Source organism: Mustela lutreola, chromosome 6, assembly GCF_030435805.1.
Source record: "Mustela lutreola isolate mMusLut2 chromosome 6, mMusLut2.pri, whole genome shotgun sequence".
NCBI lineage: Eukaryota > Metazoa > Chordata > Mammalia > Carnivora > Mustelidae > Mustela > Mustela lutreola.
The window spans coordinates 71588757-71607201 of NC_081295.1; the positions used below are offsets into that span (position 1 = coordinate 71588757).

Here is an 18445-nt window from a genome sequence, read left to right on the forward strand (position 1 = left end):
TCAGGGAAATATCCTGATCAATACAAAATGATACGGAGATCACTTTCTCCTTGCATACAGCTGGGTTCAGGTGGTCGTATTCTGCAGATAACACCTGCGTAGGGACTAATGTAAATCTCCCAGAAAAATCTTTCTTCACTGCTAGGAAGGAGACAATGATTGAGATGGCCACTCCCATCTCTCTAAATGCTGATGCCTAAAACTGCTACAGATTTTGTGGCTGAGTATAGATCCTATGTAAGGAACAGGAGAGAGCTAAGAGGACCGCGGAGAAGTAAACTTGGAGCTTTAAAGGACACCATCTGGATCCTGCCCAGCTTACTTCTTGGTTATATCAGATAACATATTTTCATAAGATTTAAAGCAAATTACTGGGTTTTCTTTAGCCAACAGCAATCTAATTGTTACCCTCCCTAGTCTTCCTCATTCTAGGAAATGACAGCTGGTTGTCTACATGATCATTCAAATCAGAAACCTAAAAGTTGTTTTTAGATACTCCCTCCCTCCCTACTCCCTCAGACACCTTCCATGTACCCAGTCTATCTGTAAGACCAACTGCTTCTTCAGAACTTTCTGGAATATATCCTCTTCTCTGTTTCTATAAACAAACTTTACTTCAAACCACCATTGCCTTTTTGTCAGAATTACTGCAAGATCCTCTTTTGTCTACTCCAGGGCCCCTCTAATCGTATCTCCAGAGAGCAGCAGCGGAAATAGAATCAGACCCTATGTTTAATGTCCTCAGTGACTTTGCATCATTCCTAAACCAGTATCCAAATTCATAACTGTGGCCTATAACACCCTGCTTGATGTGGCTCTGTCACTGTCAGAACTCAGTTCATGCTATCATTCTACTGGCTTGCTATCTTCTCGCCATACTGATTTGCTTCCCAGCCCTAGAAGATATCTGAGCTACCTCAGGATCTTTGCACTTTCTAGTCCTTCTGCTTGGACTGCCTTCCAACATGATGCTCTGCCTCCTCACACATTTGCATATGCAGTTTACATAATTCTCTCTTCACATTTTTAAATATTAGCATAAGGATCACCTGCTCAAAAGAGCCTTCCCTGAATACTTATTCTAAAGTTGCTTCCCATTGTTTCTCTCTGGTTTAGTTTCTTGTTTCCTTTTCAGCACTTATTGCAAGGTTTGTTTATTTATTTATTTTACTGCCCTACTTACCTCTCTCTCCCACAAGAATGGAAGAGATAAAGGACTCCCCTTGTCTTGTTCCGCATGTCTCCAGCACCTAGCCAATGGATTACATATAAGATGCAGTATTCGGTGTTAGATGAAAGAGGAATAATAATAAACTTTTCTTTTATTTAGTTCCAGTCTAATTAACATACAACATACATTAGTTTCAGGCGTATAACATAGTGATTCGACAGTTTTTTACATTACTGAGTGCTCATCACTTAAAGTGTGCTCTTCACCTATTTTACCCATTCCCCCCATCTCCCAACTGGTAACCATTAGTTTGTTGTCCTTTATGAGTCTGCTTTTTGTCCATTTTGTTGTTGTTCATTTGTTTCTTTTTCTTATTTTTAGTAGCCATGTCTATTGATCTTAATCTGACATTTATTAAGCTTTGATTCTTTTTTTTTTTTTTTTTTTTGAGGGGAGTGAGCGTAGTAAGGCAGAGAAAATGGGAAAAGACAGTTAAAAATAAAAGGTATTTTATAACTTAATATGCTATGAATATTAGTATCTCACTTTAGGATTTGAAAATTCTCACTTCTGAGATATTGGGTTTAGAGAGAATAAATAAAAGTCATTATATAAGTTTTACAACTTTTATTTCATTTGAGAGGGAAAACAATCTAGTTTAGTTCAATAGAGATGACTGTGCATCCAGTGTCTTGTGTGAGTTTATAAAGGGCTTGCAGATAATGAGAAAGAGGTCACTGGGATTACTATTTGCTCTTGAGAAACATTTTTATTTAAGGTCTGTGGTTATTGCCATGAGGAAAAGTACCTTTATTAATCTTTCAGAAATACATTAGGTGAGTCAATTATAGCCCTTCCATTAAGAAAATTAGATTTTTTTTCATATTTGCACTATGTGGGCTACAATAAACACAGAAAGCAAACGTTTTGAGTAGACACTAGGCCTTTAAATTATGGAGCAATTTAGATTGATTTATCAAGCAGATGAGGTTGTTTAGAAGCAGGGGAAGAAAGAACAAGGATTTAAAAAACTCATTATCATTTAATCAATGACTAAGTATTTTTTAGTTGCAGTGATAAAACTTTCATTTCAAAACCGGTACCTACTTTAGAAATTCATTTATCAGCTGTCCTTCTGGAAAGAGTCTAAGAAACATCACATAATTCTTAAAAATCTCTTTGGGAATATCAGAGAATCTCTAGTTTCAACATGACAATTTATTTCTTTTCAATGTAGCTTCTGTTGATAAATATTTTATTAAAATGTGATATAGGTTTCGGGTTTCCTTATTAGTATTACTTTTCCTTCTCCATCCCAAATCCCTCATGGCCAAGTTCAAATCTGTGATATTGTGATTTATAAGAAGAAATATACATTTGGTGTTCCTCTGATTTCTGGCACCGAACTTCTGAAACCATTGGAATTTCCCAAGTGATAGGTACAGGAAAGGTGTCCTTTATTATGTTAATTAGGTGACTTTTCAAAGCGTTTAGGTAACCTAATGAGGGGTTGCTTGCCAAGAGACCAAAGCAAAGCTTGTGCTTAGAAGATTGGAAGTTTCAGTCCCCCAACCCCACCCATCCCCACCCCTGGACTTCCAGAAAGGAGTGGGGGCTGGATGGTGAATCAGTCACGGATGACTGATGATTAATCATACATGCCTATGTAATGTCATGTTCAGAGAGCTTCCAGGTTGGCAATTACTTGGAGATTGGTGGAGAGTGGCCCATTTAGAGAAGACGTAAAGCCTCCACAACCTTACCCCATACCTTGTCCCATGTATCGCTTCCATCTGGATATTCTTGAGTTACATCTTCTCATAATAAAAAAGTAATCTAGTAAGCAAAATATTCCTAAGTTCTCTGAGTGACTCAAACATGTTAACAAAACCTAAGGAGAGGGTCATTGGAACCTCTGATCTATAGCCAGTTGGTCAGAAGCACAGGTGACATCCTGTACTTATGATTGGCACCTAAAGTTGGAGGGACAGTTTGTTGTCTAAGGACTGAGCCCTTAGCCTGTGGGATCTGATGCTATCTCCAGGTAGACAAAGTCAAAATTGCATAAAATCATAGGAGAACCAGATGGTCTCTGAGAATTATTAGCTGATGTAGAAAAAATCCTTACACACAAACTGGGTGTGGAATCATAGTTGATGATCAGAAATGGGATGAGAATTAGAATCTTAAAGTCCTGCCAGGGACTCAAAGTCTCTCTTGATAACCCCACAAGGTCCCTTCTCTCCTGAAATTCTGTGTACCCCAAATTTAGCACTGACTTTTTCTGGTTTTGTCTTGCTTCTGTGCTATAGTGGAACAGATTTTGGGGTTTCTGGTGTAATCCTTTGCTCCATAATTGCTCCTACCTCTGGACCACTAAGGAGTATTGTTACTACACAGATATGTTTGTACTAACCAATCCTTTCCATAGTCATATTGATTTGATCACAAGAGGTCAACACTTTATTCCTGACCAGCCCATCATACTTTCTTTTTAAGAATTTAACATTTGGATGGAGAACAGCTAGTCCTTCTCTGTGGGTTCCTTGAAAATAACTTTGTAATTGGAAGTTGTCTATTTACATGCCGTCCTAACAGAGGATTCCATCTGGAGAGAGGAGACTGGAGCAGCAACATGATGGGAAACAGATGCAGGTGAAAGAGCTGGGGTAGAACCCGATGGTTATCTGTCCTTGATCACACGTCCTTATGAGGTCAGGCTTTTGTTCTTTCCTTACGTTCCATGAAAAACCCTGATACTGTGGTAATAAATACCCTTGTTCTGATTTGGCTGGCTCGACAGTCTTAATATACTTGAGAAAGTTGGAAAAGATATATGTTTCTCATCTCAATAGTGACTATATATTCTAGGATTTTAAAATATTTGTGGGAAGAAATTCAGGAATGATAGCTTTACCTCTCCTCTCAAAGAGAACAGCACTGGGCTCACAATAACTACTTCTTAAACTTAATCTTCAAATTCCACTTATTAAAAATAATATGTTATATAATATAAGTAATAAATAATAATAATATAATAAATATAATAAATAATAATATAAGAAAAATAATAATCTAAGACTTTCCTTTCAGAAAGTATTGAGCCTTATGTGAATGTTTTCAGTTTAAAATTCATGGTTCCAGACTTCCTGCCTGGGTGACTTTGGACAAGTCCCTTAATTGTTTAAAGCCTCTGTTATTTCATATCTAAAATGGGGATGATAACAGTGATGCCAGAAAAGCTGTTGAGAGGATTAACTTGGAGAATGTATATATAGGGTAGCATATAGTTAGCATGTCTGTCAGTAAGACTTGAATGTTCCAAGTGAGAGAAAAACTCTAATATTGGCTTTAACAATAATAATAATAATAAATTATCCTAGTGTACGTAACTGAATAGGCCAGAGTGTGACAGTCTTCAGCTGAAGTTAACTCACCGAAGACATGATTTCTCTACTCTGCCTTTTTTTTTTTTTTAAAGATTTTATTTATTTGACAGAGAGAGATCACAAGTAGGCAGAGAGGCAGGCCGAGAGAGAAAAAGGAGGAAGCAGGCTCCCTGCTGAGCAGAGAGCCTGATGTGGGGCTCAATCCCAGAACTCTAGGATCATGACCTGAGCTGAAGACAGAGGCTTTAACCCACAGAGCCACCCAGGGACCCCATCTACTCTGCCTTTTGCAATACCAGCTTCATCCTGGGGTTCCATCCTGACGTCCCTTGGCAGATGTGGGTGCTCTCCACTTAGTAGCAAATTGGACGCAACCATCCCAGCTGTCACGTCCTTATGCACACTATGCATTAACTTGGAAGAGGGGTATATCTTTTCACAGAAGCCTCACAGAAAACTCACCGGTTCTAATTGGATCCCTTAGTATGCCAGTCACTGTAGGTCAGAGGATGAGATAGGATTTCCTGATGAAATTGTTGGCACCCGTTTCTGATGCAGAGGTAGTGGAAGGGATAGGCCCCCCCAAAATGTAGGGACTTCTTTTCAAAATCAAGGGGAATAAATCTGGAATACATGTCTTTTACAGCTCCATAAGTTCAATAAATGTACTTTCCTTTTACCTTTGGAATGACTTTAAAAACCTACACAAAATAGAATATTATTTTCCCCAATATTTTGTTATGTATGAGTTTTTACAGTTGTTGCATAAACTTTCATTAGTTTGTTGTGTGGTACATTTATAATAATTGGACCAAAAGTGTGTGAAATGGATGCTAAGAAATAACTTACTCTTTTTTAAAAATTTTCTTATTTATTTAAAAAAATTTTTTTTCAGATTTTTATTTATTTGTTGGAGAGAGAAAGTGCATGCAGGGGAGGCAGCAGAGGGAGAGGGAGAAGCAGACTCCCCGCTGAGCAGGGATCCCAATACGGGGCTTGATATCAGGACCCCAGGATCATGATCTGAGCTGAAGACAGATACTTAATTGACTGAGCCACCCAGGTGCCCCTAACATTTCTTTTTTTATAAAAGTATAGTTAAGACATAACGTTACATTAGTTTCAGGTGCACAACATAGTGAATGGACAACTCTGTGTTACGCTCACCACAACTGTAGCTACCATCATCTGTCACCATACAATGCTCTTACAATACCATTGACTATATTCTCTCTGCTGTGCCTTTTATCCCTATGACTTAGTCATTCCATAACTGGAAACCTGCATCTCCCACTCTCTTCCCACCCCTCCAACCCCTGACAACCAGTAATTTGTTCTCTGTATTTGGATCTGTTTCTGCTTTGTATTTATTTCAGTTAACATAATACCCTTTAGGTCCACCCATATTGTCACAGATGGCAAGATCTCATTCTTTTTAATGGCTGAGTAATATCCCATTGTATATATATATATGCCGTAACTTCTTTATCCATTCTTCTATCAATGGCCGCTTGGGCTGTTTCGGTATCTTGGTTATTATAAAAATGTTGCAGTGAACATAGAAGTACATATATCTTTTCTAATTAGTTCTTTCTTTTTTCTTTGGGTAAATACGCAGTAGTGGAATTACTGGATCATGTGATAGTTCTATTTTTAATTTCTTTTTTTTTTTTTAAGATTTTTATTTATTTATTTGATGGACAGAGATCACAAGTAGGCAGAGAGGCAGGCAGAGAGAGGAGGAAGCAGGCTCTCTGCTCAGCAGGGACCTTGATCCCAGGACCCTGAGATCATGACCTGAGCCGAAGGCAGAGGCTTTAACCCACTGAGCCACCCAGGCGCCCCTATTTTTAATTTCTTAAGGAACCTCCATACTAATTTCCATAGTGGCTGTACAAATTTACATTCTCACCAATAGTGCACAAGGGTTCCTTTTTCTCCACATTCTCACCAATATTTGTTACTTCTTGTCTTTTTGATTATAGCTATTCTGATGGGTATAATGTGGTATCTCACTATGATTTTAATTTGTATTTCCCTGGTGATTAGTGGTGCTGAGAATGTTCCCATTTGTCTGTTGGCCATTTGTATGGTTCTTTTGGAAGAGTGTCTATTCAGGTCCTCTGACCATTTTTTAATTGGGTTATTTGGGTTTTTATTTGGTGTCAAGTTGTAGAAGTTCTTAATATATCTAAGATAGTAACCCTTTGCTGATATGTCATTTGCAAATATTTTCTCTGATTCAGTAGGTTGACTTTTTTTTTCCTTGATGTGCAAAAGCTTTTATTTTGGTGTAGTCCCAGTAGTTTTTTCTTTTATTTCCCTTGCCTGAGGAAACAACTAGAAAATTGTTCCTGGTGTCAAAGAAATTACTGCCTATGTTTTCTTCTAGGAGTTTTATGATCTCAGGACTTACTTTTATTTTTGTATTGTGTAAGCTGTCCAGTTTCATTCTTTTCCATGTAGCCATCCAGTTTTCCCAGCACCACTTATTAAGAAATTATCTTATCCCCATTGTATATTCTTACCTTCTTTGTCATAGATTAATTGACCATGTAAGAGTGGGTTTATTTCTGGGTTTTCTGTTGTATTCCATTGATCTATTTTTGTGTTGGTACCACGCTGTTTTGAATACTATAGCTTTATAGTGTATCTTGAAATCTGAGAGCTTCCAGCTTTGTTCTTTCTCAAGATAACTTTGGCTATTTGGGCTTTTTTTGTGATTCCATACAGTAAATTTTAGGACTGTTTGTTCTATTTCTATGAAAAATGCTATTGATAACTTCATAGGGATTGCTTTAAATCTATAATTTGCTTTGGCTAGAACAGACATTTTAACAATATTACTTCTTCCAATCCATGAGCATGGGAACAATTTATTCTCAGTTGAAAGGTTGATTTAAACAAATAGTTCTTTGTCTTTTTATTTTATAGGTGTCTATTCTCCATAGTCTTCTAAGGAAAAGGGATTTTGACAATGTTTAATTTAAAGAGGCTCCTTTGATTTTAATATCTGGATCCTGATATCTCTGGTTCCTGTTGTGATTTTGTTCAGATATTTATTCAAGAGCTTTGTTCTCCTATGACTCTTCTTTATCATTACTGTACCTTTTCAGAGATGAGCTTCTGGACACACTTGAACCCATTGGTACCTAGTAGAGTCAGAACAATCACATTTGTGAAGCTATTTATTATCTTATACTTTTAAATATAATATTCTGGCATGGTTTAGGAATTCAGTGTAATTATATACATTACATTGGTTTAAACCAATATTATTTAGATTATTACATAATTTTTTTAAAGATTTTATTTATTTATTTAACAGAAAGAGATCACAAGTAGGCAGAGAGGCAGGCAGAGAGAGGAGGAAGCAGGCTCCCTGCTGAGCAGAGAGCCCGATGTGGGCCTTGATCCCAGCACCCTGGGATCATGACCTGAGCCGAAGGCAGAGGCTTTAACCCACTGAGCCACCCAGGCACCCCAGATTATTACATAATTTTTAATAAATTTGTTATTTTAATCTCCTTGAAACAAATTCCGTATTAATCCCCTTTCTTTTATCCTCACATTATTTTTTTTAAAGATTTTATTTATTTATTTTACAGAGAGAGATCACAAGTAGCAGAGAGGCAGGCAGAGAGAGAGAGAGAGAGAGGGAAGCAGGCTCCCTGCTGAGCAGAAAGCTTGATGCAGGACTCGATCCCAGGACCCTGAGATCATGACCTGAGCCAAAGGCAGCAGCTTAACCCACTGAGCCACCCAGGTGCCCCTTATCCTCACATTATTGTTTCTGATAATACCTACTTTAAGTTTTCAGTTATTCAGTAGATTTACTACCCATTATGAGATGCTGGGCACCTTGATGTTGTGACTGTAATGAAATTAATTTGTGCAAATTTTCCTCATCAGATTCTTAATTTATGTTATCTGATAAAAAATTATATATGGTATATCATAATTATCTCTAATAAATTAGAAACCAATTTGTAAGAAAAAATAAATTGTTAAATTTTGTCTAATTCACTATTTACTTACCAGCACTAAATTATGTGCAGTAATAATATTTTTCAACTTTTAAGAAGTGACTGCATGTAGTAGTTGAAAACTTTTTTTAATTGTAATTGAGAAATAAATAATGAAAATGTTAAAATGAACCAATTGATGTTTTATACTACAAAAATATAAAAATCGCAAACATTAGAGCATATGGCTTTGATCCATTTATGATGCCATAACACTGCTGAAATTTTAATCAAAATATTAATATAGAGCTTGAAGTCCGGAATTGTGATGCCACCAATGTTGGCTTTCTTTTTCAATATCCCTTTGGGTATTCGACCCAGCAATTGCACTATTGGGTGTTTACCCTAAAGATACAAACGTAGTGATCCAAAGGGGCACATGCACCCGAATGTTTATAGCAGCAATGTCCACAATAGCCAAACTATGGAAAGAACCTAGATGTCCATCAACAGATGAATGGATCAAGAAGATGTGGTATATATACACAATGGAATACTATGCAGCCATCAAAAGAAATGAAATCTTGCCATTTGCGACAACATGGATGGAACTAGAGCGTATCATGCTTAGTGAAATAAGTCAAGCAGAGAAAGACAACTATCATATGATCTCCCTGATATGAGGAAGTGGTGATGCAACATGGGGGCTTAAGTGGGTAGGAGAAGAATAAATGAAACAAGATGGGATTGGGAGGGAGACAAATCATAAGTGACTCTTAATCTCACAAAACAAACTGAGGGTTGCTGGGGGGAGGGGGTTTGGGAGAAGGGGGGTGGGATTATGGACATTGGGGAGGGTATGTGCTTTGGTGAGTGCTGTGAAGTGTGTAAACCTGGTGATTCACAGACCTGTACCCCTGGGGATAAAAATATATGTTTATAAAAAATAAAAAATTAAAAAATATATTAATATGAATTCTGTATATTACAATCCAACAAAAGGAATTTACCAATAAATTTACTTTTACTATATATTTAAAGTGGGCATTGCCTTCAAAATGAGAAAAGTCTCAGTCCTTCTCTTTTCTCTCCTTCTCTTCTTCCATCTCCATCTGTTTAATATAGAAAGGCTGGCTGGGTTTATTTGATACCTCTTAGAAGACTCATGACCATCATTTATTTAATTAAATAAATCCTGACAGTTTTAACCCTGAAAATACTCTATAGAGTTTTTAATGCAAAATACATCTCGATGAAATACTGTCACCTGAAATTTGTAGCATCGTTTGGTCAGTTTTGATTTGGGGCTCATACTTGATATTATGTGTTTTTCTTATTCATCCTGTTTTGTATATGTGGCATGTCTTACTCCGTCTACAGTCAGCAGTATTTAATGTTGATATTTCAGTTTTTTGTTTTTTGTTTTTTTTTTATAAATTTTATTTATTTATTTGACAGAGAGAGATCACAAGCAGGCAGAGAGGCAGGCAGAGAAAGAGGAGGAAGCAGGCTCCCTGCCAAGCAGAGAGCCTGACCTGGGGCTCGATCCCAGGACCCTGGTATCATGACCTGAGCTGAAAGCAGAGGTCTTAACCCTCTGAGCCACCCAGGTGCCCTGATATTTTGTTTTTTTTTTAAAAAAGTTTTATTTATTTGGGGGGTACCTGGGTGATTCAGTCGGTCAAGCATCTGCTTACAGCTCAGGTCATGATCCTGTGGTCCTGGGATTGAGTTCCACATTGGGCTCTCTGCTTAGCACAGAGTCTGCTTCTCCCTTTCCTGTTCCCCCTGCTTGTTAGCATGAGAGTGGTGAACGGGCAGAGGCAGAGGGAGAGGGAGAGAATCTCAAGCAGATGCCCCACTGAGCAAAGAACCCAACATAGGTCTCGATCCCAGGACCCTGAGATCATGACATGAGCTGAAATCTAGATTTGGGCACTCAACCAACTGAGGCACCCAGGCCTCCCTGATATTTTAGTTTTAGAGCTGATTTGCCCATTTCTCTAAAGTGCCTATTAGAGTACCTTTGATGAATTCTGGGGTTGGTGCATAGCTTAAGTCAGTTAATTCAAAACATACTCTTCAAATTCAGTCAGTCTATTCCAATACTTCTTTTGTGATTTTTACCGGTCAGTTTGATTTCTATTATAGGTAAGATAACAGGCTTTATTAGAAAATATTGTATAATTGTCTAAAGGGATTTTAATGTACTGATCTAATTTAAGTGTTTGATTTATCTTATGTAGTTCAAAAGTAACAAAATGATTAAAAGATTATATGCATGTTTTTATGATTAGGTGTTATATACAAGAGTTTGAGAATCAAAAGTTTAGGCCATACTTCTAGAAAAGAATTTTATTTTTTTTTAAGATTTTATTTATTTATTTGACAGAGAGAGATCACAAGGAGGTAGAGAGGCAGGCAGAGTGAGAGGGAGGAAGCAGGCTTGCTGCTGAGCAGAGAGCCTCTATAAAGGAATTTTAAAGTCAATAGTGTATCTGGCCACAAAGAATCTGTTCCTGGCTCCAACATTATTAAATAGGTAAGACTGGATGTGTGTGTGTGTGTGTGTGTGTGTGTGTGTGTGTGTGTGTAAAAATCAGAGGCTGAACTAGCAGGAGAGAGAAATTATCAATAAAAAGTGAAATAAGAAGATGTTAACTGTTTTTTTCTTTTAATTTTATTTATTTATTTGACAGAGAGAGAGAGAGAGAGAGAGAGCGAGCGGGAGCGCCAGACAGCCAAAGAGCCAGAGAGCCAGAGGAAATGCAAGGGGAGAAGCAGAAGCAGGGAGCCTGAGGTAGGGCTCGATCCCTGGACCCTGAGATCAGAGCTGCAGGCAGATGCTTAACCAACTGAGCCATGTAGGTACCCCTGTATTTCTTTTCTTAAGCTTTTTTTTCCTCTCTTAATATTATTTAAGTATCTAAAGTAATTACTTCCCAAGAAATGTAGCAATGAAAACATAGGGTTAGGGAATTGAGAAAATTCACTTTCAAGTGAACAAATTGTGTGACTTGATTTTTGGTTTTGATTTAAGCAGGACATATTCAGCTGGTTCCTCCTCCTCCCCTTCTGCCCTGCTGAAGTAAAATTTTCAAAAGGTTAAATATTTATGACTCTCAGGCAAATATAATGTGAACACATGTCAAAGATTTTATTTAACTCAATGAGGGAAGAAATAAGATGATGAACACGTCTAAAGCACATTTGAGAATTTATACATACACGCACACACATAAAGGGATATTAGGATAAGATTATTCAGTTAGAAAAAAATTGTTACCTTCAACCAGACAATTTATTTACATTTCTTTGAGACAAAAACCTATAGGATACCTTTAACCAGACAGAGTTGTAAAATAGTCCAGTCAATAGAAAGTCAAGCCCAGTAATGCACTGAAAGAACAATACTTTCTTTTTCCTAGTTTTAAGTTCTGAGTAATTTTTATGATACCCATACTCTTAATACACATAATTTTGGCGTGTCTATAGTCATCTGTCTACACTCACTCCCTTGGTGATCTCATTCAGTCATGTGGCTACAAATAACATCAATATTCTGATGACTCCCATGTTCTATCTACAGTTCAGACCTGTTTTCTGAACTCCAGACTCATTATCCAACTGCCTATGGTACAATGTCCTTAAGATACCTAGTGGATAGTTTAAAATTAATATATCTAAAACTGATCACCTGGTGTTCCTTTCTGTAAAAAGTCCACTTCAACTACAGCCCCCATCTCTGAATAATGGCTACTTTATTCTTTCGGATGATCAGAACTTATCCATACTTTATTATCTCATACTCCATAGACAATCCTGCAGGAAACACTAATCCATCTTCAAAATATATCAGAATCTAATTACTTCTCACCACCTCCACTTCTACCACCTTTTATATTATTAGCTATGTCCCTGCAGGGGGCTGAACTCCAGAGAGACAACTTTCTGAAATAAAGCAGGGCTTTGATTTGTCCAAGGGTAAATTAGTAGTTCTCTATAAACTTGAATATACAAACCAGAAAAGCTCTCCAGAGAATCCATTCTGCTGAAAAGTTCAATAAGTGGTATTATTGAGAAGAACATTATTTCTTTGATTTATAATTACTATGTAGCTATTCCTAATATCCCTAGGCACATATAACAACAACTTCCTCTGTTTAAGTATGTTATGACTTTTATTTTTTTTTAATCTCAATTTTTTTTCTTTTCATTTACGTAAGTGATAATGGTCACTCTTCAAAATAATTGGTTTCTCTGATGTACAGGTCATTCTGAAGGAAACAGAATATTCTGATGCTGTATGTATGTATGTATGTATGCAGAAAAGCTCTGTGTTAGTTTGCTGGGACTGCCATAGGGAAGTACCACAAAATAGGGAGCTTCAATAACAGACATTTATTTTCTCATAATTCTAGAGGCTAGATATCTGAGTTCAAGATGTTGGCAGGGTTGGTTTCTTCTAGAGGCCTCTATTCTGGGCTTAGAGGGCCATCTTCTCTCTGGGTTTTCACATGGTCTTTTCCCTGTGTCTCTTCCCTTCTTCATCTTCTTCTTCTTCTTCTTCTTTTTTTTTTTTTTTAAGATTTTATTTATTTGACACAGAGAAGGAGAGAGAGAGAGAGATCACAAGTAGGCAGAGAGGCAGGCAGAGAGAGAGAGTAGGGAGGAAGCAGGCTCCCTGCAGAGCAGAGAGCTTGACTCGAGGCTTGATCCCAGGATCCTGAGATCATGACCTGAGCCAAAGGCAGAGGCTTTAACCCACTGAGCCACCCAGGCACCCCATATCTCTTCCCTTCTTATAAGGACATCTGTCATGTTGGAGCAGGGCCCACCCACATGACTTCATTGTACCTTAATGACCCCTTTCAAGCCCCACCTGCAAATACAGTCACATTTTCAGGTACTGTGGGCTAGAACTTCAACAAATGAGTTTGGAGAAGGGGGACCACAGTTCACTGTGTCACAACGCTCTCATTTTGACAATGGACACAAATTTCCTGCTCACTTGGGTATCTGGCACAAATGCACTAACTAACGTGCATTATCAAGATTCCAAAATAAGAGAATTCCAGGCCCGGCCTGAGGCATTCTTTCCCTGCAGGTACCTGCTGGATCTGAAGATGCACTAATCTCGGTCAAGCAAATGAGGACAGTACATTAAGTTTGTACCTTTCTTGATTCAACAAAGGTTAGAAGACATTGAAAAACAGAGATAAAGTTGCATCAAGAAGAAGTCGTATCTTTTGCAAGTGGTAGTGAAAGACTATCTTCAGCACTTGTGAAAATTATTGCTTTGTTTCCATAATAATTGTAGATACCAGTTCATTCCCAAATATTTCAGCAAATAATTAACATAAAATTGAGATTTTCCATTCTTAAGTTGTTAAGCAGAAAATCTAGGAGAGTTCTATAGTTAGAGATAATAGGCTAAATCAAAGAAGGAGAAAATAGTTATGATTTTTTAAAACCACTAATTGAAGCTTTAAGTGTCTGGCAGTGTTCTAGTGCTTTGGGGCTGAAATCTGCTCAGTTCCTTATTTTCCTTTGTCAGCCGTGTTCACCATGGTAACCTCAATAAAACTCCCCTCCTAAATGTTTTTCTTTTGAAGTGCAAAGCACCTTCTTAAAGAAGAAGGCTGGCAACCTGGTAGGAGTGGGTGTTTGAAAAATAAATGAAAAGTATTCTGCTCTCTTCATGATTGCTGTGGGTAGAAGGAGGTGAGGAAATTATTGAGGGGATAAGATTGGGTGAAAGAAACATTTTGTTTTGGGCTAAGAATCTGATTATTGAGGTAGAAAATTTATTTAAAATATGTTAGAGAAATTTTTCCTGTTCCTAAAATTTCCTTATTTCTCATCGCAGAATTTGGATAAACTTTGTCCATACAAATTCATGATCCATTTTGGAATAGGGATTTCGTATGGGACACATATAGCCAAAACCTGATTCCATAAATTCTGCTTGGGTCCAGATTAGCTTTCTTAGGACTGTTTTGGCATACTTAACTAATGTGGGACTTTGAGTACACCATCAGTTCTCCGTAGGTTTCCTCCAGTCCCTCCCCATAAAATATGGAGGCAGTAGAAACCCGAGTTCTCAGCCTTGCTCACACATTGGAATCAGCTAGAGATGTTTAGAAAAATGCCAGTACCAGGGCCTTATCCAGAGATTTAAGGTCTGGAGTGATATCCAGATTTGATTCTTTTCTTATGTACCCAAGGCAATTTCAATGTCTAGCAAAGTTAAGAATCACTGTATTTATTGATTTCAAAGGGCGCTTCCAACTCCACCATTTTTTTTTTTTTTTAAAGAAAGTGTAAGTGCATAGGAGCGTGCAGGGGATAGGGGAAGGGGAAGAGGGAGAAAGAACCCCAGCAGAATCAATGCTGAGTGCAAAGCTTGACATAGACCCCAATTCCAAGATCCTGAGACCACTACTTGAGCTGAAACCAAGAGTTGGTCATCCCACCAACTGTGCCACCCAGGCGCCCCGTGGACTCTACCATTCTAAGGTATTCATATACAAATTGACTTTAGCAGAGCTTGACTCTCACAGGAGTATAAATTAGGTACCTTTATTTCAAATTTGTTATATTTCTTTCTGTTCAGGCTCCAGGAAAGAAAGGCATTAACTTTTAATTTAGGAACTTAGCATCTTTATTTCTTTTTATCCACTTATTTTCCAGATAAGCCCAAATCTTATCAATGTTCAGTGCAGAAGTAACACCTTCAGTTTCAAAACACCTTGGTTTTCAAAGAGTTTTATTGTTTAAAGATGGCTCAAAAGGCATTAACTTGATTCAATATTATTTTTGTGTGTGAAAAAAATGGCCAAACCAGTCAATAATGGCTTCTCAGATGACTTTACAACTTGAGGCATAGTGGATAATTTTCCTCTTTAGAACAGTGGTTCTCATTCCTGATGGCACTTTAGGATTGCCTGGGAAGACTTTTAAAAATCCTCATGCCCAGGCTACATCCTAGATCAAATCAAGCTTCCCAGGTAATTCCAAAATGGAGCCATGGTTGAGAATCACTTGCTCTAGAATGAGGCTGTGTAGGCAAACGGTAACAAGCAACTGGTCAATGATGAAATGCTAAGAGTGTGTTAGATATCTCCTCCGTTAGAAACAACACCTTCTTTTGCCTCATAGATAGCACTGTCAGAAACGATTATTATTCTTCTGCTGAAGCTACCATGTGAACTGTTCCTTTAAAGGATTGGCATTGTTAGACTCCAACTATTTCTACTGAAGGGGGCAAATGAAACACTTCCTTCTTAAGCTGATGAATAAAATCTAGAGTGGTCTTCTCATAGACCTTTTTGAAGATGATTTAAACAGTGGATCAAAGAAGAACAAAAAAGACATTTTTATGGAAATGAATTTGTCAGGTTATATTATAACTCAAAAAGACTCAGGGAGGTATTGCTATTACATTTTCGGTTTATTGTTTCCTGGTAGGTAAAAATGCATATCAGTATTATTCCTCTGTGATTATGTATATTGTGATATTCACCGCAAACTAGAAGAGCCCAGAGTGTCAACACTGTAGTATCAAATGTGTGCTTAATTATCATTCTGGAACTTGGTTCTGGGGTCTCCCCAAAGCCTATAAATCATTATCAAACAAGAAAATCAAGTAATTAAGCTCTCTGGCCTGAATCTGATCTATACTCTCTAAATATATGCTCGGCATAAAAAAGTATTCACTCATCTGGCTAGTTAAACTCCTGTTAATGAACTTGCCTCAGGGAAATGATTTGCTAATGCCTTCTCAAACATAGGGAGTAAAAGAGCTGATTTCCTCCCAATCAAACATGCCAAATCTACTATTGTTTTTAGTGGCCTGAACAGAAAGCCAAGACTGACGTACATGAAAAAGGATGGTAGATGTATTAATAGGAGTTAGTAAAAATAAACAAAAAAGTTGCCTTCACAAATAACATCTGAGCTCTTCTTGAGATGATTCCAAGTCATGCTGCAAATTCATTAATTTGTCTTTCATTTCTAAAATCACACACAACAAGCAATTATTTAGAGTGAAACAATCGGTTTAATATTTATGGGCTTGAGGAAACTTGAATTTAAATTCAGTCTGGGATCTGAATTAGCACCATCTGAGTACAGAAAGAATTCAATACACATGCACAAATTAGTTTTAATAGCAGATATAGGTAAGATACATTTGTTTTACTTGATATACTTGAAGGACCTTTCTTGGACTTAAACCTATTTGTCTAGTTGACCGGGCATGATACAGGTTGAACACCCCACAGCTCCAGGGCCTTGGCAAAATTGACCTCCAGTGGCTTGCCCGTGCCTTTGGTGAGCCTCAGAGATCGGATGCAACCTCGAAACCTAACACTGGTTGTCAGACCGAACTGGTTGAGGCCATCTGAAAAAAATGAGAAATGGGCTCAGTTTTAAATTGTAGCTTCTATGTTAAAGGTAATTTTTAAAAGATTTTATTTTTTTATTTGACAGAGAGAGACACAGTGGGAGAGGGAACATGAGGAGGGAGAGGGGTAGAAGGAGAAACAGGCTTCCCTCCAAGCACCAAGCCCTATGTGGGCCTCCATCCCAGGACCCTGGGATCATGACCTTAGTAGAAGGAGACCCTTAAAGACTGAGCCACTCAGGCGCCTCTTTGTTAACGGAATTTTTTAAAAATTTAAAAATTTACAAAATTTTTAATCTCTAGTGTAAACATATAGTGTTGCATTGTTTCCAGGTGTACAACCTAGTGATTCAAGAATCCCATATACAACTTGGTGCTCATCGAGATAAGTGTACCCTTAATCCTGTTCATCTATTTTGCCCATCCCCCCACCACCTCCTCTCTGATAACCATCTGTTTGTTCTCTATATTTAAGAATCTGCGTTTTTGCTTTTTGACTTATCTTTTTTCCCTTCTTTTGTGCATTTGTTTTGTTTCTTAAATTCTACATATGAGTGGAATTATATGGTCCTCTTTCTCTGGTTGGCTTATTTAGCATTATACTATCTAGATCTATCCATGTTGCTGCAAATGGCAGGATTTCGTTCTTTTTTAATGGCTGAGTAATATTCCAGTGTATATGATATATATGTAATATATATGTAATATGTATATACACACATACCTATTACATGTTCTGGCCTCCTTTGTTAAATATTAATTGACCATAAAAAGGTGGGTTTATTTCTAAGCTTTCTATTCTATTCCTTTGATCAGTGGGTCTATTTTTGTGCCAGTATCATGTTGTTTGGATTACTGTAACTTTGTAATATGACTTGAAATCTGAAATTGTGATACCTCCAGCTTTGTGTTTCTTTTTCAAGATTGCTTTCACTATTTGGAATCTTTTGTGGTTTTATATAAATTTGAAGGATTGTATGAGTTCTGTGAAAAATGCAGTTGGCATTTTGATGGGGATTGCATTAAATCAGAAGATTGCTTTGGGTATTATGGAGGTTTTAACAATATTTGTGTTTCCAATTTATGAGCATGGGATATCTTTACATCTGTTTATGTCATTTTCAATTTCTTAATGTTTTGTAGTTTTCAGAATATAGGTCTTTCACCTCATTGGTTAAATTTATTCCTAGGTATTTGATTTTTTGTGCAACTATAAATGGGGTTGTTTTCTCGTTTTCTCTTTTGGCCACTTCATTATTAGCGTACAGAAATGCAATGGATTTCTGTACATTGATTTTGTATTGTGACCTTACTGAATTCCTTATCCATTCTAGTAGTTTTTTGGCAGAGTTTATGGTTTTCTATATATAGGTATCATGTCATCTGCAGATAGTGAAAATTTTACTTTTTCCTTATCAATTTGGATTGCTTTCATTCCTTTTATCTTACCTGATTGCTATGGCTAGGACTTTTAGTACCATGTTGAATAAAAGTGATGAGAGTGGACATTCTT

At 37.3% G+C, this 18445-nt stretch overlaps 2 protein-coding genes across 6 annotated transcripts in view; one reads left to right on the forward strand and one right to left on the reverse strand.

Moving 5' to 3' along the window:
- The window catches only part of ARHGAP18 (Rho GTPase activating protein 18), a 295486-nt gene that overhangs the window by 245294 nt on the left and 31747 nt on the right, over positions 1-18445 (forward strand). For 2 of the 4 annotated variants that reach the window (XR_009354647.1, XR_009354650.1), the window contains exons 15-16: positions 3770-3885; positions 5456-11389. The exons of 1 other annotated variant lie outside the window; for it this stretch is intronic. The gene's annotated coding sequence lies outside the window, so the exon portion shown is untranslated. The remainder of the gene's footprint in view (positions 1-3769; positions 3886-5455; positions 11390-18445) is intronic. One more of the 4 variants, XR_009354648.1, reaches the window with a different exon arrangement.
- The window catches only part of LAMA2 (laminin subunit alpha 2), a 645363-nt gene continuing 643482 nt past the window's right edge, over positions 16565-18445 (reverse strand). For both annotated transcript variants that reach the window (XM_059177585.1, XM_059177583.1), the window contains one exon: positions 16565-16929. In XM_059177585.1, the coding sequence (XP_059033568.1) occupies positions 16772-16929 (158 nt within the window). In that variant the 3' untranslated portion in view covers positions 16565-16771. The remainder of the gene's footprint in view (positions 16930-18445) is intronic.